This window comes from Lycium ferocissimum, unplaced genomic scaffold (assembly GCF_029784015.1).
Source record: "Lycium ferocissimum isolate CSIRO_LF1 unplaced genomic scaffold, AGI_CSIRO_Lferr_CH_V1 ctg2235, whole genome shotgun sequence".
Classification (NCBI taxonomy): Eukaryota; Viridiplantae; Streptophyta; class Magnoliopsida; order Solanales; family Solanaceae; genus Lycium; species Lycium ferocissimum.
The window spans coordinates 234,454-251,201 of NW_026720282.1; the positions used below are offsets into that span (position 1 = coordinate 234,454).

The 16,748-nt window shown below is 32.6% G+C and overlaps 1 protein-coding gene across 2 annotated transcripts; it reads right to left on the reverse strand.

Moving 5' to 3' along the window:
• Positions 1-8,198: 8,198 nt before the first annotated feature.
• Positions 8,199-11,830, reverse strand: LOC132043269 (probable serine/threonine-protein kinase WNK9). Of its 2 annotated transcripts, XM_059433776.1 has the most exons (7): positions 11,434-11,829; positions 11,268-11,305; positions 10,908-11,135; positions 10,575-10,795; positions 10,251-10,408; positions 9,729-10,164; positions 8,199-9,428 (listed from the first exon to the last, which is right to left on the reverse strand). In XM_059433776.1, exons 1-7 carry the CDS (start codon positions 11,506-11,508, stop codon positions 8,428-8,430), a joined length of 2,157 nt encoding a protein of 718 aa, XP_059289759.1. In that variant the 5' UTR covers positions 11,509-11,829; the 3' UTR covers positions 8,199-8,427. The 2 variants fall into 2 exon arrangements, with proteins under 2 accessions (XP_059289759.1, XP_059289760.1); XM_059433777.1 differs by lacking the exon at positions 11,268-11,305 and having other exon boundaries at positions 11,434-11,830.
• Positions 11,831-16,748: the final 4,918 nt, after the last annotated feature.

The following is a 16,748-nucleotide window of genomic DNA, read 5'->3' on the forward strand; positions in this document are numbered from 1 at the left end:
ATTTCATACACTTTTTCGACATATGTATAACTTTACTAATACAGAAATTAGTTATACACCTTGTGTGATATTATCCTAGCCCAAGGTTATTAATAATATGCATAAGCATAGTCAAAGCCAAAATTGCGGTTAAAGTCCCTCAAAACTTTTTCATATATGTTATTTTTAATATACCAAACCAACAGTAGATGAAAATAATCTCAGCAAAACTTATACTAACCTAAGCATAACTTATATTATCATCTAACTAATTTCAGCATTACTAATATACTCTATTAAATACTATTAACGTACACTCTACCGAACGAACCCTTAATATGTTAAAATTCTGATTTTGATTCACAAATAGTTCTCCTAACTGAATATTGCTATTTTTAATAGTATAATTTACCAGACAAGAAAAAATACTTTATTAGGTGGGATTTTGATTTTTGATACAACAATGTGTGTTTGTGTGTTGCGGGGGGGGGGGGGGGGTTGGTAAGTAAAAATAGTAGTAAAAGAAAAGGAAAAGGATAAAAAGAGGAGCAGTAGAATCCAAGATTGGATTTGTTATGAGGGTTGGGGGTTTCTAGATGTAGGGGCTGGGTGTCAGTTGAGCAGACTGTTGTTATATCAGTTAAGTAATTTCCTGGATCAGTCTTTGAGAAGCTCTTTTCTTGTAATCTTTGGTGACATTTGACAGTGTCTCGGATACACTAGTTGTAACTTTTAAGAAATGTAATTTTCTTTAATTAATTTTTACTCATTAAAGCATAAATAGATGAAAAGAAATATAGTACAGTACTTAATAGTAGTATTGTTTTCCTAATCAAAATTTGAATATAAAACCTTATGATTTTTCTTGTCACTTGATTGATTATTAAGTCACACTCATCAATGCTCTCTTCTTAATTCTAAACAAGAATTATTGACGAGTTGAAACGATTTAAAGAATAATTAAACAAACACATTTTTTTTCCCGATACAAATAATCTAACCGCGATATTCTTGCCTTGGCTGCAATAGAAAAAGTGATTTTATTTTAATAGACGCAAAAAAGAAAATCTCTCTTTTATCATATAAGAGAAAGGGAAAATAAGAACTGTCTAATCAGGCGCCTCTAACCCCAAAGTTTTGTTAGCTTTAAAATTCTAAACTTAATATGCAAGATCAAGTCATATGAGAATTATTAAATTAGAGTAATTTTTTTTAATTTGGTTTTATAAACAATTTTTAACATTTTGATAAAATGAAAGAAGAAAAGATTGCATAGTTTTTAGGGGAAAATGAACATGTTGGTTCAGGGGTTGACAAGACAGATATAGGAGGAAAACTGGAACAGTGATAGATGAAAAGAGGTAATGCCCGGCAAAGAACCAATGTATGTGTTGCCTCTGCATGGTTGGTTTAACTTTTGTGTTTTGGCGACAGAATAATGTAGGGAGAGGCGTGATAAATAAAGAAAATCGAAAAATCGAACCGAACTTCAAAAAATCGAAACCGAAATAGCCGAATTGAAATTTGATAAAACTGAACTGAAGAACCGAACGCCCACTGTAGTTTATTCTCTTCTTGACAAGTATATTCTCTCACATTTGGTGAGAGCTTAGAGAAATTAGGAGCTGTATTGATGTGTGTTACTCGAACCAATTTTTTCTTAGTAGTTTTAATTATTTTCCCATTACTTGGTAGGACCATATTTTGTGAAATCAACTTAGAGTTGAGATACTCTTAGGTTGATTATAGTTTTTTACTCTTGCAAAGCGTAGTTATTCATTTTGTAATTGATTTAGTTATTTTCATTATTAATAAAAAAAATCGCTAAACTCGCGTTCGGTATAATATTAGTTAATAAAAAAAAAATCGAGCGGAGGTCTATCGGAATATTTCAACAAACTCGAACACTTTATAGTTTACGTTTTCAGAAACTTCAGTGTTCGGTTCGGTGTTTGGTTTTTAGAGTTCGGTTCTTTAGTGTTCCGGGTTAAATCGAAATTTAATACATTACTCAAAAAAAAAAATTAAAACAAATTGTCATTAAGTTTAAGCCTCAACAAAAACCCAATTTTAATAAGTTCTCTCTTTTGCTTTTCACAGTATCCCTAATTTTCCACTTGAGTGAGAGAATCAAATATCTTAACAAAATAAGGTGACTGTGATGTGTCTTTAGGATTAATGTATGTCTTTGATGTTTTCTTAATTATTCTTATTGTATATAACACCTAGTAAAATCTTATATCATGGTCATGGTTTTCTATTCTTTATAGTATCCGCTTGTTTGATTTTGATTTCAATTTATCGGCTTTATTGCTTTTGAGAATATGAATTAGTGTAAATGGAATCGCTTCTAATATCATATCAAAAAAACCAAATTGAAAAATCGAAACCAATCAACTTCAAAAAATCGAAACCGAAAGAACCAACTGAACTAGTTTGGTTCGGCATGTCCTGGGTCCACCTTCAAAAATCGAACCGGAAATGGTCAACTAACTGCTTGATAAAACCAACAAGAACCGAACGCCCACCCTTAGAATAATGACACAAGCCAGGGTTCTTGATCCTTGGGGTCAGGGGTTCCTTTTTCATATATATTACTAAAAATTAGGGTTAAGGGTTAAAAACACACCATCAAGTATCACCTTTTTTTTAGTTTCAACTGTAACTATGTGAGAGTTTCCTTAACTAATTTGTAAAACACTTACCCTCAACTATCACTTGTTCACTTTTCCTACCTGAACTATCACCAACTAGTTTGTAAAACACACCTCAACTATCAGTTTTGAGGTGTGTTTTGAAAACTAGTTGGTGATACAGGAGGAACTCTCACAATCGATAATGAGTAGGTGTGTTTTCAAAACTAATTAATTATGTAGTTTAGGTGAGAAAATCTCACACGATGGTTCACCAGAAACTCAAAAAAAAGTTGATAGTAGAGGTGTGTTTTTGTCCATTATCTATAAAAATTACTATCAAGTACGAATATTATATTTCAACCCTTGCAGATCAAAAGAAATGTGGTAGAATCTAAAACTCGAATCATAATATTTAAATTCTAAATTTGATTGTGTTTATCGTGCATTCAACATAGAAAAAATATTTTCTCTCTTCTTTTTTTCAATAACGGTTGAAAATGAAATCTTTCAGCTTTCATTTCTTTAGCTGGATCTGAGAAGACTAATTAAGAAAATAAAGATAAAGAGAAGTATGTTAAAAGGTTTTGTTGCTTGAAAAGGCTGGAGTTTTTAGCATTTTGCATTCCTGACATATGTACCTTTTTTTTTTTTTTTTTTTTTTTTTTTTTTTGCAATTTACAATATTACATCTTATCCTATGATTTATGATTATACGATATGCAGGTTGTTCCAAAAAATTACAAGATATATATGGGTAGATTTTCATGTTTTGTATATATACAAAACTACAAAAAGAAAAACTTCTTTTGTTAATTATTTAAGAGGGTAAAATTAGGAGAACAACATTATTTTTTATATTTAAAACTTTTGTTGTTTTTTTCCCCAAAAACTTCAATTTCTTCATTTTCTGACAAAACCACAAAGAAAAACCTATTTTGTTAATTATTTAAGAGGGTAAAATAGGAGAAACACAACTAGAATTTCCCCAAAAATAATTCTCTGTGCAGTAGCCTGTAAGTTAGATGGGTACTCTACCTGTGGAGCTAAAGTTCTGCTCATTCCGAAATTGTCTTATTTTTTCAGCACCATTGTGTTAATGTGTTCATTGTGATTTTGGAATACATCTGAAATGTGGCTTTTCCAAATCTGTCATCAAACCAAAATCAAATTCGTAACCATGAAACCAAAGGAAGAACCAAACTAGGAACCAGTCATTACGCCAACAAAAAGCCCATTTAGTATAACTCCAACTTGTTGACATTATCTTCCGGTCACCCGACTTCAATTGGGCTTCTTTCATTTGGAGCCCGTCGGCCGAACTTGGTAATGGTCTAGCCAAAATATGCAAACCATATACACTGATTATGTATACTATATGTAAATTTATGTACATTGTATGTATATTATGTGCATAGTATATGTATATTTATATTTAAATATACAAAACCTATACATTTGTTGGTTATTTTGTAAATTAGATCATTGAAAGGCATTAGACTATAATTTTCTCACTTCGGCTAAGCATTTTCTTCGACTGAGACCTTGATTAATAGAAAGTGTTACGCATGAAATGAGACAGAGGGATTACTAAACAAATGCTCAATTTGATAGCTAAAATATAAAGTTTTTTTCGAGAGAACTTGGCTTGTTGTTTTTATAACCTTTGCATTTTAATATAATGTTATTTTTCTCAACATATTGTGTATGGAAAACTGTGTTTATATGATATTGGAGCTGTTAATTTTAGAACTCCGTAAGTGTCCGAGCAATTACTAACCCAACAAAAGTTGACTAGGTCCAGAGAAACATGTTGAGAAGTATCAAGCCCATGAAACCAGCAAACCAAATGTTTTGCATACCTAAGACAAAACCTTTAACTAAAAGGAGGACGTGATGTATATACAACAACAACACCCAAGATGGGCACACAAGGGGCAGGAAAGGATAAGATGTATAATGTACCTTTACTCTACCTTTATGGGGTAGAGAGGCTATTTCCAATATACCCTCAGCTCGAAAGAAAAGACAGGATGTGACAACAAATAGCAAAGTAAAAAGCATAGTGTCAAGAAAAATATGGCAATAAAAATAGCACGATAAAAGCAAATGAGGCAACAAATAATAATACACATTGAATAAAAGAAACAACATGATTACTACCTAATACTACTGATAGAGAAAAAGACCCTCTAGCCTAATTCTCGATCTCCACACCTTTCTATCTAAGGTTATGTCCTCAGTAAGCTGAAGTTGTGTCATGTCCTGTCTAATCACCTCCTCCCAGTTCTTTTCCGGCCTACCGCTACCTCCCCTAACTCCTATTATAACCAACCTCTCACACCTCCTTATTACCGCATCCACACGCCTTCTCTTCACATGCCCGAACCATCTCGCCCTTGCCTCCCTCATCTTGTCTGCCGCGGCGGCCACTTCCACCTTGTCCCGTATAATTTCGTTCCTAACCATATCCCTCCTAGTATGCCAACACATCCATCTTAGCATCCTCATGTTGGATATACTTATCTTCTGAACGTGGACATTTTTGACTGGCCAGCTCTCTGCCCTATGATTAAGGAATTTTTAATATATAGAGCGTCAGAATTTGAGCTAAAGTTATTGGGTTCTATCGAATTCGTATATTCAAGCCTATATCCAGTCCTAGATAAAATTATATATTTATTTCAAAGCTCGCTTTATCAACTTAGAACCATACCGAAGGATGAACCAGAAATGGATAGTTCCAATAAAATTTCATTCTTGAACAAAAATTCATTTTTTGATTTATTTCATCTATTCCATGATCAGAACATTGAAGGTATGCGTTACACTATGATTTTGAATCAGAAGAGAGATTTAAAGAAATGGCACATCTATTCACTCTATAAATTGTTGTCATCAAATAAAATGTTTGGATTTGAACCTATGACCTGAAGCAATTTTTGCACGCTCGTTGCCATTACACTTAAGTCTTTCCTTATGTCAACATAATTCGATATAATTACTATTGGCTTAAAGAATCAGAACTCCTGCACAACATGTTTTATCACATAACTGTCGGGTAAACCATAGCCATTATAATTGTATAGCTTGACTTTGGAATATGCTTTCTATTCGTCAAATATTGTTTATTGCAATTTGCAACCATTGATCTTTTATCTGGCAGGTATGTGGAAGTTGGTACATGTAATCTGATAAATCAAAACGCAGGAAGGTCGAAATCAAGAGCTTGAGTAGGCAAAAAGGAAACATAAAGCAAAAGAATGTGTACGCGTGTGCTCATTTATGTCACTTTTTACATAACCTAGTTCAACTGGCATGTTAGCAAAGAAAGATGTACTTTTTCACATTATATATATGAGCTGACACTCCAAGAAAAGACACAGCATTGCTTTTTTCACGTAACCTTGAAGGAGTAATTATTCTGAAACATAGGCCCTCAACTAGATGTCTCAAGTTGGAACCTTAAAAACGGAGTCGTCTTTGGTAGAGAGTGTTTTACCCTCAAGGTGTGTTTCTTGGCGCGAATCCAAATTAATCGAACCCCAAAGCGAATTCCGAACACCAGGTCAAAAAAAAAAAAAAAGGCCCTCAACCCCCTCACCAAATAAAAATAACATAGAAATGAAGAAGAAAAAAATCCTTCATTTGAAGTCTTGCAATGAATGAACTCCAGAAAGTTTGCAAGCAGGGGCGGAGCTAGCATATTATTCGGGAGTTCGGCCGAACCCAGTAACTTTGGTCTAGACCCTATATTTGTCTTGAAAAATTCATTGAATATTTATAAATTGTTAAGTTAGAACCCAGTAACTTAAACGAATTAGAATTCCGAACCCAGCCACAAACTTCGAATTCTGGATCCGCCTCTCTTTACAAGTGTGGCATTATAGTTAGACCATTTTCCGCTTCTCTTTCTAATAGAAATGAGCAATGCCATGAGTTTCCACAAAGTAAACTTCACAATGGATATGTAGAACAGGTTCTTGGAATGTGAGAAGAAAATAGACCTTGGGCTTGACTCAACCCGAGATGAAATATTGATCAATACCATATACGGAGGCAAATGCTAATCCCCTTAACCAAGATGGAACAATCTAACAGTTTAAAAGAATGGAAGAGAAAGCTGTTTATGTCAAACAAGATTTCGATTCTTGAGTGCTCTTAAATTTCTTGGTTAAGCACTCAAAAATTGCTTAATTATAACATTACTACTATATATATAAGGGATAATGTAATGAGTTTTGTAGTACTTAGTTACATTTTAACTATTTGGTTGGCCCAACTAAAATGATTTGCTCTTTCAAATTACCCTTGAATTTACTATTTATTACTTCATGTACCCAATTATAGTTCCAATAAATCTAGATTCAAACCCTTTTTTATAGCATATATTTTTTCTGTGTCTTATTTTTGCCCCTACTTTATTTTATTTCTACTTAGGTTGACATAATCAATTTGGTAAATATAATCAATTTTGAGCCCTTTAAAAATGCTTAAAAAGTTGTGAAAAGTGATGACGTCATCTGATAAAAATAACTATGCACAAAAATAATCTAAAATGGTGATGATAATAACTTTGAAGAACTCATTTGGTACTGGAAGAATACTCGGTTGATTAAATTTTCTTTAGTAATTCTTAATCGCCACTAAATTTCTCTTGATCTTATTTTTAGTAAAATGAAATTATTCTGAAAATATAAAGTTACATTTAATGATATAATACAATTATACATAGAAAATAAATTTTAAAACTTCTTAAAAATTAATAGATTAAAATCTTGGAAAATAAAAGAAAAAACTTTAAATTTTATTCAATTTGCTTAATTAAGTGGGATAGAAAAGAGGAAAAGATGCTTACCAAGTGATCAACTCCTCAATATATTGATAATGGCATCCTTCTTTTGTTACAAACAATTTAAATTGTCAGAAATCATGTAATCCTTAATTGGTTGAGTAAGGAAATTTTCTTTTAAGAATAAAGCATCAATGAGATAATGACAAACTAAATTAATTCTTAAACTTTGTTTTAATGAATTCAATTCTTTTTTTAATTTCATCTAAACCTAGACTTTAATCACCATATTTGTTTTAGCATAAACCATTGTCACATGAAATTATGAGTAATTAATCAATAAATACCAAAATATGCTATTCCTACCTCTAACTAGAAATTATATGCTCACAAATTCATAAAATATTAAAATGTCCTTTTCAATTTATGATTATAGTCAGTTTGAAATCATTTTGCATACTTTAAATTATATTACTAAATATCAAGTTATCTCTGTCTCTTTGATATCTGTATATTCCCTAGCAAACTTGCATTCCTATAACAATTCTTTCAGTAAATTATCTAATTATGTGATTAAAAACTTGAAAAATGAATAATACATGATTAAGAAGCTATCATCTTAAAAGAGTTGTGCCTAAGAAACGTACAAAAATTATTATTTTTTCAATTAAAACCTATAAAGGGCGTTATTACCTTGATCTTGGGCCCGAGCTCAGCACGTGCTTCACTGGACTATAGTCTATAGTATATTCACTTATCCATACATGATTGTTGCATATAACTCCTGTTTGAGATTACTATAACTCTCCTGTTGGATTGCAAGAAAGTTGAGTTGGTGAGACCAAGATTTCTCTACCAAGGTTATTTACATCAAATCGTTTCCAAAAGAAGGTAATATTCTGTTGGAGCTAAGAGTCTCTACAAGTTGAAAAAAAACTCTTTATGGTACATGAATCATGCAGAAGAACTGCTAGTCAGTGTTGATTTGAGGTTCCAGATGAATGTCCGGTAAAGGGATGAGCTTTAGAAATCTATGGCATCAACAGGGAGAGAAGTGGCCCTGTGAAGTGAGTGGGGAAGCAATGCCCCTTTATAGAAACTCTGTGCAGTGACCATGTGCTCTGGGCTGCAAGAACCATATGCAAGTGGATATCTTCTGACCTTAGAATTAGAACATTCGTTCTCGATCTCTATGGGAAAGTCTGACGAAAAATGCTTGCCTGATGTAAATTGTTGTAGCAGAAGCTGATCCTTTTCTATCGATGGAGTTGAACCTGATGATAACGTATCGTTTCTTGGGATTTTGTTGCTGGACCTTTGATGTGAATATTTTGGAACAACTCCAAATTTCTGATCTTTTAGTCCCCTCAATTGCATTTGGTACTTGGCCTTAAGCCACCTCAACTCTCGCCTTATCTCGTTATCATATTCTTCTGCTGGAGTTCTAGCTCCTGAAGAATCTGAAGAGGGAAACTTGTCATCCTTGTCGACACTTATAAGTTTCTCCTTATCCACCGATTTGTCTTTAGCATCAGATTGATTGTCACCAGAGCCTCGTGAGCGCGATTTTGTTTTGTCAACTTGTGCCCAAATATCAGTAAAGTGTATACCATCAGATTCCAATGAGCCGTCAGGAGCAGGGTCAGTGAGACATTGTTCAGAGCCATCAAAATGATATGTTATCTCCTCAAAACGGCCGTGCATAGCACCACAGCCATGCTTGGAACAATGAAGCACTTGCAAGTTCTTAGCCGGTGCTGGGGTATTCGACGCTAGGTAGTTCACAAGAGAACCATTAGAAGCACACTTGTGACAGCTGCCACGGTTCATGGAGTCGGGGGTTTCCTCTATCGATAACCCCCTCTTCCACTCAGGAACTAAGGAAGCAATCTCACCATCTATCATATCTGCTATCTTGGTAACATCTTGTTCTGTAATATCCAACTCGGCCACCATTTCAGTAGCGACGGTTAGTGCTGTGTCATTCTCAATGTCAAAAGGAAAATAAATGTTGCGGACATGACCTGTAAAGGTAAATGTACAGCAGTTTAGTTTACAACAAGTGTTGTATGTGGCTCAGGATATTATAGAAATAAAACAGATAGCTGCATTATCTCTAAAAGATTTGCAGAAAACCAGTTTATCAGTAGCTAACTTTTAGGATTTCAAATTGTTTTCTATTAGAGTCCTTTGTGGCTTGAATTTTACAGTTAGTTTCCTCTTTCTTTGTGATTTGGTTTTGCAGATAAGTCAGTAGCATCTTTTTTAAAAACCAACAAGGACTACTTAACACTACTTGAGATGAAGCAATAATAAAGCAAAACCTTCTTTATCTGCTATCCTGAGTCGTAAAAAGATGCCGTCATCTTCTCTCCTCCTTCCCTTGATACTGATATCAACATTTTCCATATCATCCTCTTCGTTATCCGTGAATAGATCAATTTCATTTGCCTCATAGTCAAGTTGATGGTAGTACGAATCATCATCTGGCTCATATCCAAGATAACCAAGACAGCCATTTGATAGAGAGTTGTTTTGACAACTCAAGAGACGATGCCCTAATGTAGGGTCTAATTCACAAGAGTCCTGCAAATAATTTGGTGTATCTGAGTCTGATGATACGTAATCATCAACTCGGAGAAAAGGGTCATCAAGAAGCTCCTTTGCAGATAGTCTGTGAGATACTGTTGCCAAGCATTTCTCAACAAATCGACGAACTTCAGGATCCGTGACTTTGTAAAGGGAATCTGGCCTTTTCCCCTACACAACAAATCTATGTTGATACCTTGATGGATATGCATTAAAGAGCAAAATCTAAAGCAAGTTTCAAGATTTTTTGTTCTTACAGATGTTACTTTTTTGTAGATCTGAGCAGGATGAGTGCACTCACTGTATGGATATTCAAAAGTCACCATTTCTAAAATACACATTCCAAATGAATAAATGTCCACTAATTCATTGTATTCTTCCGCATACACCTCCGGAGCCATGAATTCTGGTGTTCCTGGTCGGACAAACAATAACAAACAAAACAATTGTAGGACTTGTGGGAATGAAACTACAAAAGCTCTCATTTAAGTGTATGAATTTGCACTAAGAGATCGCGAATCACATCACTAATTTCAATCATTAATCAAGATTTTTGTCTAGCATGGTAGTATTAGAATTACCTACACAACGTTCAGCATGGGATTTGCGGAGGATAGCAGCAAGGCCAAGATCACCAATTTTGACTTCCCCTTGGTTCCCATTGATGAAAATGTTATCACACTTGAGGTCTCTGTGTATAACAGGAGGGTCATGGCTATGCAGATAATTAAGCCCTTTCAGTATCTGTCTACACCAACGCTTTACCGCTCTAATGTTAACCTTCTTATGTTTTAGCCTGTACCTGTCCAAAGTTTAAGAAATAGTTATCAAGAATGAGGAATTATGAACCAAATATTAACATGGCTATACTACTTAACAAAAGAATAAGATTAAGGACTCATATTTCTACTTACTGTCTAAGAGTGCCAGAAGTGAACATCTCAGTGACAAAGTTAATGTTTCTATTAGCAACATCAACCCAAGAAGTGTAAAATTTCATGATGTTTTTGTGCTTCAAGGTCTTGAGCAAATGAATTTCACAATATAGCCTCTCAAGATCTTCAGGACTTTGCATAAAGTCATAAAGCTTCACCTGATTCCATGCTACTTCAATCCCTTCATACTCATCAAATGCTTTATAACTGTAGCAAAATTAGCCCAAAATGAATTTTAAACATTATACAAATGCAATGCCTGTTTCTGAATTACCCATATGCAAAAATGGAAAAAGATTCAATTTTTACAGAAACAAATTATGAAAGAAAGGCACATACACTGTCTTTGACGACCCTTTACCAAGAATTTCATTGTACTGGATTCAAAAACACAAAATGTAAGCAAATGAGAACTCAATATGATGGAGAAAAAAAGAATAAAATAAACCAAAAAAAAGGGGTTCAACTTCAAGAATTTACAATTACCATAGAAAAAAGAACATACCCTTCCATATCTTCCAGTAGGATCAACTTCAACAAACTCAGAATCATCTGATTCAAAGTCAATGACACCATTCATTCCTTGTAAGTTTTTCTTCTAGTTTTTTTTTCCTTTTTCAGTTCTGCTAGTTTGTTTGAGGATAATCTACTCACTCTATCTTGTTTTTTTTTTCTTTTCTCTGTATGACTTATGGAGAGAGAGAGAAAGGGAGAGATGATTTGGCACTCAACCAAAGATTAAGTAAAAGAAAATCTGGGGACTATGTTGTTCTTGAAAAAGTTATCTTATTTGTTAGTATTAAAACATAAAAATAAAAATATGAAGAGGCCTCGGTTAGTCCATTGAAAAGAAAAAGGCCTTTTTTATTTTATTTTATTTTCTTTCACTAACAACTCATAGACAGCCAACATGGCAAAGATTTATCAAGGCTATGAACTATGAACTACACCCACCCACCCCGCAAACCCCACCACCAAGAAAATCAAACAGGCATATCATGACAAAGTACCTTTAATATGGCCTGCTTTTTTCTTATTATCTATGTCATCAGGAGCTGTAAATCCCAAAAAAACACACACTCACCCCACGTTGTTCCCTCTGATGTTCTCCGTACACATGTATTTTCAGAAGACTTACTTATACTTCTTCCGTCTCAAATTATTTATCGGTTTAATAATACAAGGCATAATAATTTTTATTTGCTATTTTACCTGTGTAGCAGAATCTTGTCATTAATATAGATGGCTTAAACATGCCATCAAACTATTGAAAATGGCTTATTTATGTCACTCATCAATAGTTTGGCTCATTTATACCATCGAACTATAGAAAATGACTCATTTATGCACTCATCAATAGTTTGGCTCATTTCATTTATACTCATTTTTAGTTTCGGCTCATTTATACCATTCGTTACCAAAATGACTCATCCATGTCATTTTTATTTAATGTCAATTTTATAATACCAGATATGACACGAAGCTTCTAATTAGATATCTACGTCGTTTAATTAAACCAACTCAATTTTAAATCCCAAATTAATAAAATATCCAACCCATACACCCTACCCACCCACAACCATAATCTAGTTGGAGGCCACGTATCATATATGGTATTATAAAATCGGCGTTAATGAAAAATGACATGGACGAGTCATTTTGATAACAAGTGATGACATAAATGAGCCAAACTATTGATGAGTGGCATAAACAAAGCCATAAAGTTTAATGACAAAATGAGCCAAACTATTGATGAGTTTAATGACATAAATGACAAAATGGGCCAAACTATTGGCGAGTGGCATAAATGAGTCATTTCCGATAGTTCGATGGCATATTTGAGCCTTTTCCGTAAATAGAATAACATTTCATGAAAGAGATTATAATTTAGACATAAATAAGGATAAAATTAGTCAAATATCTCTCTTAATTAATATTTCTTAAAAAGCGTGTAAATAAAAAAGCAACAGATAATTTGAGACGGAGAGAGCACTCTATTAGTTTTAGTTTATGCTATTTGTTTGCTCACAATAACATGCTTTTATTATAAAAATGTATGAGATTCATGAATCATGAGTACATTAAGATGCTAAAGAACCGAATATCTTATTTTGATGATATAAGACATTTTACGCAATGAATAAGATTCTCGATCCCTCTTTCCACTCACAGATACTTTCCCTCTAAAGTTTTAGCTTATTGTGCATTTCTGTCACCTATTGGAAACACAAGTGTATAAAGAGAGTGAAAACTAAAATTTTAGGCTGTATCATAATTATATTAGTACATGTTTCGTGACTCAAGATACATTTTCTTGGGAATTATAGCATAGTTAAGATCTCCTTTATATTATTTTCTAACACCTATAATTATAGATGTCAATAAGATCTGCATACATTTTATCGTCCATGTAGGAATAAGATCTGCTTACATTCTACCGTCTCCAGACTCCATTTGTAAAATTTATGTAGTTGTTGTAACTTATTGTCAAAGAAGATATAAGAAAGGTGTATTTGTTATGGAGAATTCTAATATTTTCATGTTTGGTTGATTAAAATTTTTAGAAAATATTTTTTAAGAAAAACACCTGTCCTGAAATATGAGAAAAATGATTTTCTTGGTGGAAATAGGAAAAACATGTTCCCATAAATGACATTTCACTCCTTTCATCTTTCAACACACCTCTCTTCTAGTACCCTCACCTTCATCACCATAGTGTTTATCCACAATCGATATAAATATTTTTAAAATAATGTTTTCTGCTTACTTAATCACAAACACAAAAAATTAAGATAAACACTTATTTTTCAAAAATATATTTTTCGTGAACAATATTTACCTTCTTACCAAACACACCTTAAAACAAAACGGATCAGCATCCATTTTCTGAGTAGATTTATATGTCCAAATGCAATTGGGCAATTTGCGCCTACAAGAACTGACAATCTTGCAACAGCTAGCAAAACAGGGACCAAACAAGTACTAGTATTATAGTATTACAAGAACTGACAATCTTGCAACAGCTAGCAAAACAGGGACCAAACAAGTACTAGTATTATAGTATTAATTAAAGTTTTGCTACTTTTGGGCCGATTGGATTTTGCTTTATGTTTATATATTTATTTATTTGGGAATTGCAAGTGTGTGTAATTAAAGTGCTAGTTTAGTTTATATATTTATTTATTTGGGAATTGCAAGTGTGTGTATGTCTAGTCTATTAAGCACACTTTTGTAGTCCAAAGGAAGATACATATAAGTGAGTCATGAATATTTCTTGATTGGATAACATGGTTCGGTAGCATTGACTCCTCAGTCACTTGTGAGTCCCATACTTTATTTTTTATTTTTATCTAACTGGATAACTAGTTGCCAATACCTAAAGATATATGGAATAATAAGTAGGAGTATTTAATATGAACATATTAAAAACTTTTTTTTTCTTTGGTGTAAGTTGTATTTCGCTATTCCGGAATTAAACAAAATGATTTATGACTAATTAGGGTGTGTTTTGTACGGAGAAAACCATTTTCAAAAAAAAAAATTATGTTTTCTCTAAGAAAACTAGTTCATTAAAAATGAGAAAAATGACTTCCCTAGAAAATACGGAAACAAGTTCCATGTATTCCAAGTTCATTTATTTTTCGAGACAACATTTTTAGAAAAGTATTTTTCTTGAAAAATATTTTTTACTTCGTACCGAACAAGTTTCAAATGTGTCTAATAAAACGTTGCAACTTACACTATATTTAATGAAGTACAAGTGTACAACTGTACAAGTTTACAAGGACAATGGATCCCTTCCATTGTACTACCATTTCATGCATCATTTAGCATAGTTAAACGGTAAATTTAACCTTTTTCCCTTGAAGGAAAGGGTTCATGTGATGGAAAGTTTCTGCATTAGTGAATAAGAGTATTTTTGGATCAATTTTGTAAGGACATAGTATATTTGTTAATTGAGGACAATTTCACAAAGTTTAAGGGAAAATTTGGTCATTTTTTTGATTACTTAAATGCCCACTATATAAGCAAATAAAACTATCAAATTGAGACGAATGTAGAATAATCAATTTTTGCTGCAACCAGAAAGATTTTTATTGCTTAAATAATGGATTGGGATGTTCTCAAATTTTGTTTCCTCTTGAAAAGTCTCTATATCTATGCTTTAGGAATGGGTCTCCACTAAGTGATGTTCAAATTTGTATTACTCCAATCATCACCAATCGTTGTAATTTAAAAAGCTGTTTATCATATAGGTCCAAAAGGCTAAAGGCCTGGGTTATTCAATTTTATTACTAACATAAACATATATTACCAAACAATTGGAAGCTTCTAATATGTGGTTGTGTTCAAAGGGAAAAGCAAACTAAAATGTAGTCAAAGGGGAATTTTTTTTAATAATTGTAAGAATAAGCTAAGTTAAATAGCTGCACCAACCATGTAAGAAATTCTTTGAAATAGCGATAATACTCGCTGACCAAAGCTTGTAACCCCACAGGCACACTGTTTGATTGTTAAATTTCATTTTACCTACTACAAGGGGAACCTAAAGGATAAGCAAAGGGGGGAAATGACGATTGGAGTTTGATTTACTTGAAAAATATTCTATGATCTAGACATCTAGTTCTTTTTTTTTTTTTTAACTTGAGAAATGAGAAAGTAGTTCATTAAGAAGGAAATGCCAACTTATTCTTCTGCTTTTATGAATAGTTTAACTTTTGTGCATCAGTATTATATAGTATTTCTTAACAATATCAGGTAATTAAAAAAGTCAATTACTGATAATATTCTATGAGAATTCATGATAACATGGAAAAGATAATATGTGTATACAATAATTGATCAATTTACACCATACTACTACAAGTATAATTATATGCCTCAATCTCAAATTAGTTGGGATTGATCGTATGAATTTTGAGTGTTGTAATGTAAATGATCTATTTTTAAGTCCATATTTTGATATCTTTTTATGTAACACTAGAGATTCTCTAATACAGTCAGACCTCTCTATAACAACAACCACATATAACAGTACTTTTCTATAATAACCAAGTTTTTTCGGAACCGATTTAATTTTATATTATATTTTACTTCTCTATAACATAATTTTACCTAGAACAGCAACAACCAACTTTACAACAGCACGCTCTTTATAAAATTACCCCATTTAACAACTATCTTCTTTTTTTGGTAATATAATAATTAATCATCGTTATAAAAATACAATATCTATGATTACCAATAATAAACGTAAAGATTTTGACCAAATATTTAATAATTTAATGCACTATTTATGACAAAGAATATTATATGAATATATGTGTTTTCAATTTTCCTTCGTTATACAAAGTGTGATTAAGCTTAGAATTAAGCAATTAAAAATGAAAAATTAGATTTTATGCACCTTTTTTCCTATAACAGCGAAATATTATTTAAATGACAATATTGTTATAGGTGTATAACGATACCATTCTCTATAACAGCCAAAAAATTTTGGACCCAACAATGTTGTTATAGAGAGGTTTGACTGTATACTCTAATGGTTATATCTCTAATAAACTAAGAGTCTTCTAGTTGGTTCTACCTAGGGGTAGGCATGGTACGGTATTTAAAACTTCGATATGGTAATTTCGATTGTCGGTTTCTAAAAATACTATACCATTACCATACCAAATTAATTCGGTATGGTTCGGTATTTTTAAGTTCGGTTTCGGTATTTTGCGGTACAGTAAATCGGTACCATAGTTTGTTCGAATTCGACTTACATATACTCATATCGTAGAGAATTATGACTTCGACTATTCAAGAAACGTCTCA